Genomic DNA, 9,536 nt, shown 5'->3' on the forward strand with positions numbered 1-9,536 from the left:
ACGCTTTTCGATAGCCCTTCAAAGGGCGGTTGGACCAGGGAGTCGTTAGCTTGGGTCTGATGCCCACTAAGCCAGTTAATCCACCACTGGGCTCCAGAGAAATTGCCGCGACATATTCCACGGTCAAAGATCTATTCGCGGTGTCGAACTTGCCGCAGACATAGCTGACACATCTGCACCTGAGTAAAGGTGGCACTTGCAGTAAAGAAAAGCGCAAGAATTTATGACAATTGTTCAGATGAATTTATGATGTTTCCCTTGACGGCTGCTTCGGATTGCCTGTCTGTCTATACCCAAATATAAAGATTTCCGCCGACGTTCCGTCCTTTCCAAGTCATTCTAGATATCTAAAATGTCATTGCGGGAAGCTTGCGTTGATATCACTATTCCTTTCATCCTGTACACTTTTTTAGATTCTGTATCCATCAATACAGGCTAGATACAACTCCAACTAGGGTGCCTCTGGAATAAAGAGTTAGATGCACTCGATGTCGCATTCTCCACGAGTCACTGTTTGGTAGTTCGTATGTTACACATTATTTCTGAAATGGATCTGTTACCTGTACAGTGTTGGCTTTCTTTTATGGTTAGTGGTACTTCATTAGGTATGGTCGCTCCGATAGGCCGTATCGCAATTCAATCACCGCCTCGATTCTCCGTGTATAAACTCTCCTCACTTCTTCATTATGCTGATCGTTCCCTTCTACACTTACCTCGGCCGCACCCTTCGCCTCACCAGTTCGCACTGCGACTCCTTCTGTTTTCTTAGAAACGGCGGCTGCACCATCGAGTAATTTTCCATCTCTCGTGCCTTTCAGTCAGCTTTGGGGGATGCTGAACAGATTCCGTCTGCCTGTTCTTCTATTTTGATATTCTATGAGATCGTTGGGTCATCTACCTCTCCTACACTGATAGTGAAGCGTGTCTCGCTTTCGCAGACCTTTTATTTTGGCGCTGGATTCTTCGCAGCTTTCCTGGTCCAATCTAAGAAGCAAGATACTGATGTCCCAACGGTCGATGGGCACCAACTACAATCCAAAAACAAACCAACCACAAACAGGCTGCAAGGCTGAGACAACGACGCGAATCTCGCACTGCGCCTCCATCTACTGCTGTTACCTGTCCTTCGTCACGTGAGATATCTACCGCTCTTAACGTCCGCAATAACTTAGATCATCTATGTGACAATAATCATATCCGAGTTTTCATCCTGGCTACTTTTCCCGGCAAGAATGAATAGCGAAGATTGGACCAAACTGTTCTTTTCCGGGAACCCTCCCGATTGGATTAGTGTTTCTCCTGAAGATCAGAAAAGCTTCAGGACTTTTCACCATAAGAGAAAGTGGGTGCTGTGGAAATCAGTTGATAAGGGTCGATACCCTGCACCAGATCGAATTCAAGTTTTATGGCTCCTCGTGAAATACCACCAGGGCTATCGACGCATGTATGTTGCGAAAGTGGTCAGTCACTCTGCCGAGGCCAGTTTTCAATGTTTCCGATTGAAAGCTAATATCCAGTTCAGTTCCCGGAATATACTGAAGCACAAGCTCGAGCTCAGCTCCGTCGAATTCCTTTCTCACGTGATCCAAAGCAGGTCCGGGATGAACTCGATCCCTTTCTCAACGAAGCTCGAGTATTCCGTCGCATTGAAGAGCGTTGTGATAGCTCACGAAAAATCTATTTTCCCCAGTTTCATGGTGTAGTCACTGATATTGACCCTTCGACATTTAAGTCTGGGTATTCCAACCGGCGTGCCATTATTCTCGAGGCCATCAAGCCAGATCTTTCGTCTCGGCGGATCCTGGCTGCACATAATCGCGATTCCGACGAGCGTGTTGCACGATTCCATCAGCGGGTCCGAGATATCAAACCAAGCCTCAGTGCTTTTGAATCTGATTACTACAGTTCTCTCTTCACGGACCGGGTTCATCGGCTAGATGCACTACACGATCTTGCGATCACCCATGGCGATATACGAGATGATCATTTCAGGCTCCCCGGGGACTTCTACGATATGGTCCTTTATGACTTCTCTATCTCGTACACGTTCTCTCCTATACCACCTTATTTGGTGAACTTGCGGCGACCTCGACCACTGAAAGATATATCAGAGACAGAACAACTGTTCCTTGCGGAACAAGTATATGAACGGTATGCCCAGTATTCCAGCTGCTTAGTGCGCAACTAACCTGAATTTAGAGCTCAAAAGCGGGATTTGCGTGATCATCTGATTCAGTCAACCAGGGTCGCCGCAGAAGTCATCGAAGATGCACTCTTTCAGCCCCTCCAGGATGAAGAGCTGGAGTTGGTCATTTTCAAAGTTATGACACGACCGGATGGTAGGTTTCTTCTCTTCCCCCTTCCCACTGACTCATCATTTATAACCCCATAGCTTTCTCTATGCCCTCTCTCAGTTCGGTCTTTCCCTTTCTCGCAACCATTTGCCCACAGAATGATCCTACTTGGCATATCCGTAAGGGCCGGCAGCTGGACCACTATGCTCCGGCTTGGGTCTTTCTGGGAAGGTCGGGAAACTTATCAAATTCGGTTACGTTGATGACCATTGGCCACCATCAGGCCCCCAATGTTGGACTCTTGGAAAACGAAAGCGGGTACTATCTGCTTTGCCTGATTCCGAAGGAGTGGGAGATAGATGGAATACATAATAAACTGCGGCAAGTCTGCTCGTCCCTGGAATTCTCCAAGGTCTGGGGTTATATTATCAGACGGATAGAGTTCGATGATCATACTTGACACATCAGGTATGGGATGCACCAAGGAATAGAGTAACTTGTGGTAGTTCACATGGGCCAGAGCTCACTATGCTTATGGAGACTTTCAATCACGCGCAGGTGATCATATATATCACGTATCACAACATACAGACTTTTTAACACTGCGAGATGTCTGATTCGGTCTTCTAGATTGATATGGAACTGCTGGCCTAGACAACCCGATAATGCGATCAATATGCAGTCTTCCTCCCCTCACAATGCACGATCAGCGCCTACTGGATTGAATATCGTTGGCAGCTAAGGATCCACGAACTTGTCAGACAAATCGGCAACCGGAATCGCTGCCTCTGGCCGTGGGGCTGCTGTTATCAGCCAATAATTTCCTACGAATAACATAATATGTGAGGTTGGCGCTACATACCATACCCACAAATTATTATATAGAGAATGGCTCTTCCAATGACCGTCTGTGCTTGGATATAGACTGACAGAGAAGTAGTCTTAAGGGCTTGGGGAAGTGAACTGGCGTAGTATGAGCGGCTCTTTCTGAACGGGTATTGTGTCTTAACATGAGCAAAACTCCCAACTTGGCCTTTAGCATACTTGGCGAAAAAGGAAAAGAGAAAGCGATATCGACAGGCTAGACGTATATTTACATATTGATTCTGATCTCATCTTCTGTAGTTATACAATATACCGCATCTGTGAAAACAAATTCAATGCTTATCACGGGTATAATACGCAGCAAAGTGCGTAACCTGACGGGATATATTGATGGATAAGTATATCCAACCTGAGTTTAAAAAAACGTGCTGACCGATGCGGTTGAAGTATCGGGTATGAGACGTGCCTATCGCAAACAAGCTCTTTCTATGACCGATGTCGCCTGCCATATAATGCTATTTCTTCTTCTTTTTTTCTTCTGGAGTATAGTGACCAGCACCTCTAAATCTCCGAACCATTTTCCTTCGTACCCCAACAGTATTCCACCTTTTGTTCGTGTCGACCGTATCCAAGCCCCGAAATTCCAAGACCAGCTCAACCGTCTCGCTTCTTGAGCAACTCGACAATGTGGTCGTTTAACCAGTATCCGCTCAATTCCTCCTTGGACATTGTCTTTGCCCCCGAAATCCAGCCGCGACAGATGCCTTCCCCTGCCCCGCAGTTGCAGTTGAACGGTTGATCCATATCCCACTCGGTGCTCGGATAGAAAAAGGTCAAGGCATCACCGGTCTTGAGCGGCTTGTTGTCAACCACTCTAACCTCCATCTTTCCCATATCGAAATTGAGAGACGGCGCACAGGAGTGGTTACAGAAAACCAGGTCGGAGTTCAATTCGATATGGGTATCCGGACCGGTCTGGACGGATGTATAGGCCTTGGTTCCCGGTGTTGCTTCGGTGATCTTGGCGAAGAGTGCGCCAGCGGGAAGGTCGACGAGAGATACGGCGCCGGAACCGAACGGCTTGTTACTTCTGATGACCTTTATCAGAGTGGGATGCGTCGGAGGTGGTGGCTGCACCTGGACAGGCTGGGGGTCTGCCATTGGAGCCATTATGCCCTTGGTAGGATAGAGATAGGTGGTTCGAACCGCGGAATAGAAAGACGGACGGGAATTGAGGGCTGAAAGGCAGTTTCTGGATGTGCGCTAGTTTGAAAGGATGTACCTGTCAAGGCGAGGGATGTGGGCGGACAAGATCTATTTATTGTTATTTTATGCTTCCCTTCAGATAGCCCAATGGTGACTCCGACCCGAGGTCATTGGTCCCGGTGTATACTGCGGACAAGCGCAGCCAATGGCATTGTCTCGCAAACGGTCCGATATGCGGCGGGGGTCAAATGGGACAGAAAGATTGACTTCGAAACGCTTCCATCAGTAGTGCGCGGGTTGGGCATCCTTTTTGTTCTTTCCCTTCTACCGAGGACGGTTGCGGAAAGATGGAAAACTGCGGCGCTTGAGCCCCACGACGCCGGTGGATCGTGATTTTATCTCTGTATCGGTATCGGACGGACATGGTCATTATTATCATCATGAGACGCTGAAGGAACTTGCAATGCGCGGGGTCAGTAACGCCGAGGAGTTGCCTGACAGGAACAGGGTGGAAAAGAATCCACGCAGTAAGCACTTGGAGACACATGCTTTAGCACTCGGACGGTGCATCTTCCAAGCCTATAATTGCATATATTATGAGTATCGTGAAGATGTCAGATCTCTCTCTCCTATGGTTCAACGGTCTCTCCCCCACATGCACGTAATAATTCATTGAGATCCCGGTATCGCTTGCTCTCGTTTGGAATAGTTAAACGATAGTTAAACTATCTAACTAGACTAGCGAATCATACATGATGTCACGGTCACAATCCCTTTTGCGACGTCTCGGATAACTAGAAACGCAGAATCTATACCATACCATACATATTTTGTGGGATACCAAGTGCTTAGGTACCATAGGCAAATAATAATGTAGTTCTTCTTGATAATAGGTTCTCGTCCACTCGTCCGTTAAGTACACGCCGTTCCGGAAGCGGGCTGAAGATGTGCTGCAGCAAGCATGTGGTCTCAGCTCCTCGCAGGATTATTCTCCACGCGGCTTGACTACTTAAAAAGTTAACGCGGTAGACTGGGTCGCATGTGTTGGCTCTCCTCTGCTAGCAATTAGAGGTACTAAAGAAGACGGAGAAGTAGGTAAAAGCTCTTGTATGGTCGGGTTCTCTTTCTGTCGATAGGAAGCGTTGCATAACTGCCAGGGATTAAAAACTATGCCATTTCGCGAATGAAGGTCGTTTGAACAGAAAAATAAATGTCGGTAGCTTTTATCGTCCTGTACAGTACATGAGCTCAATCGTAACGTAAATGAATAATCACTTCGATGTACATACAATTAGGCAGGCTTCAACGTACTGGTCGAAGAAGCCCAGTAAAATCTTCCGGTTTCCGATCTCTCTGGATGCTGGTAATATTGCTATGCTCAGGAGTATCTTCTAGATCATATGTGGAGACTAGGATAGCTTGGAAATTGAGATACAGTACTATCCCGATTAAAGAAAAGACGTTGCTAAGGTTGCAATTGCAGACTTTGGAAATTTCTAAACAGCTAGCCCATGTTCGCTTCGATGACAGAGCATCGCTCAGCACATGCTAGTTATACCTTGACAGATTTACCTCTGACGTAGACCTTTGCGATGTTCCGATCATCGCCTGACATCAAAAACTTCTCCCAGATAATCTCATTAGAATCCTCATCCTCTATTGGCGTTATGATGCTTGGGTGTTCTGTGTCCTCGGTATGGATCTCCAGAGCATCAAATTCTTTACCGACTTTGAAATTTCCAATCTTATCATCCAAGCAGCAAACCTGCGCACCCCCCAGCGTCGCGAGGAAAAAACATTCCTTCAGCGATAGCGATGGATCTTTGCCCTTCGTGAGGACCTGTCGGGCGTTGGATACGATAAATGCCTGTCGCATAGCATCGATAATCGACGCCGAATAACCCCCGCCACTGTCGGTTCCGAGTCCGACTTTGATGCCTCGTCGCAAGTACTCGCGGATGGGAGCGACCATATACACGCCAGCAGTGGTGTTGGAGATGGGACAGTGAGACACGCCACAATTCAGTGCTTTCAGACGTCCCATCTCGTACTCATCGACGTAGATGCAGTGAGCCAGTATAGAGCGTTCGTTTAGCAGATTAAAATGCTCGTACAAATCTGCCTCGTTCTTGAACTCGGGAAATAACTCTCTGGTGATCTCCATCTCCTGTTCTGCCTCGTTGAAGTGGGTTTGAATAGGTAGATCTGGGTTCTCTTTGGCTATCTCGCCAAGGCCAGCCAGGACATCATGCGTGCAGGAAATAGCGAAGCGGGGCGTCAAGATTGGAGTGACGAGGCTTTTCTCTGGATCGATTGCCCGTACATGAGCGATGAAGTCGCGCGTCTCTTGTATAGACTCCTCGGCCGTGAGATCGCGGTACCAGTCTGGAGCGTTGCGGTTCATATTGCACTTTCCGACGTAAGCTCGCTGGCCCTTTTCCAGACAAATCTCCGCGAGGATTTTGGTTGCCTCACAATGCTTCGATCCATAATATGAGGCTGTCGTGATTCCCTGTTTCAGAAATCCCGATACACAAGAGGCATAGGTGCGCTTCGCATATTCCGGGTCTTCGAATTTGGCTTCATGAGGAAAGGTTACCTTATTCAACCAGTCCATAATGACAAGGCCTCTGCCAACTCCACGTTGGGCCCATTGTGGTGCATGGTTATGGGTATCTATGAAGCCCGGACAAAGAAACTCTCCTCTTTTCAAGTACTTCACTGGGAATACGTCGGGTGTGTATCCGACCTCGGAGACGATGCTGTTTACCTGATCCTTGCTGACGTTTTCCCGGAGTGCTTCGATCTTCCCGTCTCCTCCGACGACTAGCAGTCCATCTTCGATGATCTCAAGTTCATCTACGTCGAGTGAATGGATAATCGTGCCGTGAAATGCCAAGGGTAGCCCACTGCCCTTGGGTGTCGCCTCTGCGGCGCTAGAATCCATCTGTCTCAGATGGTGGATAACGGTGAAACAACTGTCAGTAGGGAATACTGGACAAAATTGAGAATATGATGGATAAATGGTTTTGAGTCCACAGGGCGAAGGGTTCAAAGTATTCGAAGTGCGTTTGAAGCAAAGACCTCCCTTGCTGGTCTGACGCGGGGTGTTGGCGGTTTCTGGGCGCTTTGCGGGGGAGCGATGATAATAATAAGTAAGTGCCTAACAACAACAACCTTCGGGCGTTTCCGTCCAAGATGAGTAGCAGGCGCGCCTCTCTTCTTCTTCCAACTTCTCTGCTAACCTGACATTTTGCTCATGCATGACCTGGTTTCCATCTCCCTGGGCCTCTGTTATTTTCCGTGATGGTATTATGAGAAAGCAGCTCCCCATGGCTTAGAGATCGATCTAATAACGCGCTCGAGAGCCTTATCATGAGCCTAATTGCCTCTGATCGCCTACACATCCCCTGTGGAGATACGAAGAGACTATATATGATACGACGCAGAGACATACCAAGCATACAACCATAGACAGGGATGTTATCGTTCTTTATCATCGACCAACTGTGCACTACCACAAGCGTGCGATTACGGTAAAAATAGAATGGGCAATATTTAGACCCGAATGAGCGCCAGGTAAAGACTGCCCTAAAAAAAAAATTCATCTGAATTCTGACTGCTTCCCAGTCTGGTCATCAATCACCCTATTAAACCAAATCAGCTCCTGAAAACCTTCCTCTTCCTCCAGCTGCAGACCCATCTTGACCGTCCGATCGTTGTCAAACCTAAACTCTGCCATAAGAGGGACATCGCCGCCTTCCCAGAAATCACTAAAATGGGCAATATACTTCGTCTGCTCACCGATATGGTCGAGCGTAAGCGTGAATCCCATCGATCGATCCGTAGCGTCAATGAAGAGCTTATCATTTTTGGTCTGGACCGTTATACCGCGGTAGCCCGGGTTCCAGTACCTGCCCGTGTACGCGCTGAGCGGCATCTTCTGCGGCTGGGTCTCCTTGATTCCCGGACAGAGCTGTTGCCGAAGGTCTTCTTCGGAAGGGTCATTCACATTGTCTCCGGATTCGAGTTTGTTCCAATCCGGTCGTTCAGCTTCCGGCACTCGGAGCAACTCGTCGATCAATTCGTGTCCCAAGATAGAGGCGACCGGCTCCCCGTCGCCTGAATTCCCGAAGATGACCCCGCCGAACTTCACATCAGGCAGGAAGAAGTGCCAGCTGCCAAAGCCAGCTACTAAGCCAGAGTGACTGACAATCTTATGACCCCTGTAGAAGAATGTCCCCAAACCAGCACCATACGCTCTTGGCGAGGTGAATGGGGGTAGGTGTTTCTCATCAGGGTTCTCGAATGATCGCGACCTAATAATACCCTTGTAGACTTCTTCTGTGATGGGGTCCTCGTGGTTCATTAGAGCCTTGATCCATCTGATATAGTCGTTGACACTGGTAATAATAGACCCTGCACCTTGGGCCTCGGGGCAGTCTGGAGTTTGGAATCCTTGGTATTTTTGGTCGTTTTTGTCCCATACATATCCGGTAGCGATGCGGTCACCAAGACCCTTAGCTCGAGCACGTTCGGGCTGGAGGTTAGTCGAGTGCATACCCAGCGGACTGAAGAAACGTTCGTGGAGGAAGTCAGCAAATGGTCGCTTCGTACTGCACCTCAGGATATTTTTCATTGTCGTTGACCAGCAATCCAACCGATGCGCCCGTTAGAGACTTCCCAACAGACGCAGTGTCGAAGAGTGTGTCTGGTGTACACGGCTTGGACGGGTCCAGTGACGCCTTCCCATAACCTGCTGAAGCAATTGTTTCGTTCTGCACGATAGCGATGGCAAGACCGGGCACATGGTATTGTTCCATAAGCTCTTCCACACGGGAAGAGAATTTTGGAGAGTGGAAAAGATCCATTTCTGTGTGTGTTCGTGTCAATCAAATGCGAAACGCTTTTTCGGCCCTTTGGTTAGAGAAATGCTAAACCCTTTCAACGAGCCAATGATGCAGAGTTAATGTTCACTGTATAGCAAGATCATCTTGATGCCTGGCTGGTGGATTTTTGGACCTTTTTATATACAAGACTGTATTGTTGTCGAATTCATTCTCTCGACATGAGTCAAAATGAGTAAAACGGGCTTTGTTGCCTGGAGCTGAGAATAATCAAGTGATAGCCTGAGTTAGACTAGGTAGTTAGCGTATATACATAGTGGCCTGCGGGGTTCAGAAACAACAGTTGTACGGAGTAAAGGGTTGC

At 48.0% G+C, this 9,536-nt stretch overlaps 4 protein-coding genes across 4 annotated transcripts; 1 reads left to right on the forward strand and 3 right to left on the reverse strand.

The window, feature by feature from the left end:
* Window positions 1–1,232: 1,232 nt before the first annotated feature.
* On the forward strand, window positions 1,233–2,754 carry C8Q69DRAFT_410136 (hypothetical protein; the record flags this gene model as incomplete). The annotated part of the gene is made up of 4 exons (XM_028628282.1): window positions 1,233–1,460; window positions 1,523–2,151; window positions 2,200–2,339; window positions 2,393–2,754. 4 exons carry the CDS (start codon window positions 1,233–1,235, stop codon window positions 2,752–2,754), a joined length of 1,359 nt encoding a protein of 452 aa, XP_028480899.1.
* A 1,019-nt stretch (window positions 2,755–3,773) lies between these two features.
* C8Q69DRAFT_410130 (hypothetical protein) lies at window positions 3,774–4,289 on the reverse strand (the record flags this gene model as incomplete). The annotated part of the gene is made up of 1 exon (XM_028628281.1): window positions 3,774–4,289. The coding sequence occupies one exon, from the start codon at window positions 4,287–4,289 to the stop codon at window positions 3,774–3,776; it is 516 nt and encodes a 171-aa protein (XP_028480900.1).
* A 1,588-nt stretch (window positions 4,290–5,877) lies between these two features.
* Window positions 5,878–7,272, reverse strand: C8Q69DRAFT_494207 (hypothetical protein; the record flags this gene model as incomplete). The annotated part of the gene is made up of 1 exon (XM_028632202.1): window positions 5,878–7,272. The coding sequence occupies one exon, from the start codon at window positions 7,270–7,272 to the stop codon at window positions 5,878–5,880; it is 1,395 nt and encodes a 464-aa protein (XP_028480901.1).
* Window positions 7,273–7,929: 657 nt separating this feature from the next.
* C8Q69DRAFT_410076 (beta-lactamase/transpeptidase-like protein) lies at window positions 7,930–8,970 on the reverse strand (the record flags this gene model as incomplete). Its single annotated transcript, XM_028628276.1, has 1 exon — window positions 7,930–8,970. A coding segment is annotated over one exon (1,041 nt), but the record flags the coding sequence as incomplete, so codon positions are not given.
* Between the last annotated feature and the right edge of the window lie 566 nt (window positions 8,971–9,536).

Source organism: Paecilomyces variotii, assembly GCF_004022145.1.
Source record: "Paecilomyces variotii strain CBS 101075 chromosome Unknown C8Q69scaffold_24, whole genome shotgun sequence".
Classification (NCBI taxonomy): Eukaryota; Fungi; Ascomycota; class Eurotiomycetes; order Eurotiales; family Thermoascaceae; genus Paecilomyces; species Paecilomyces variotii.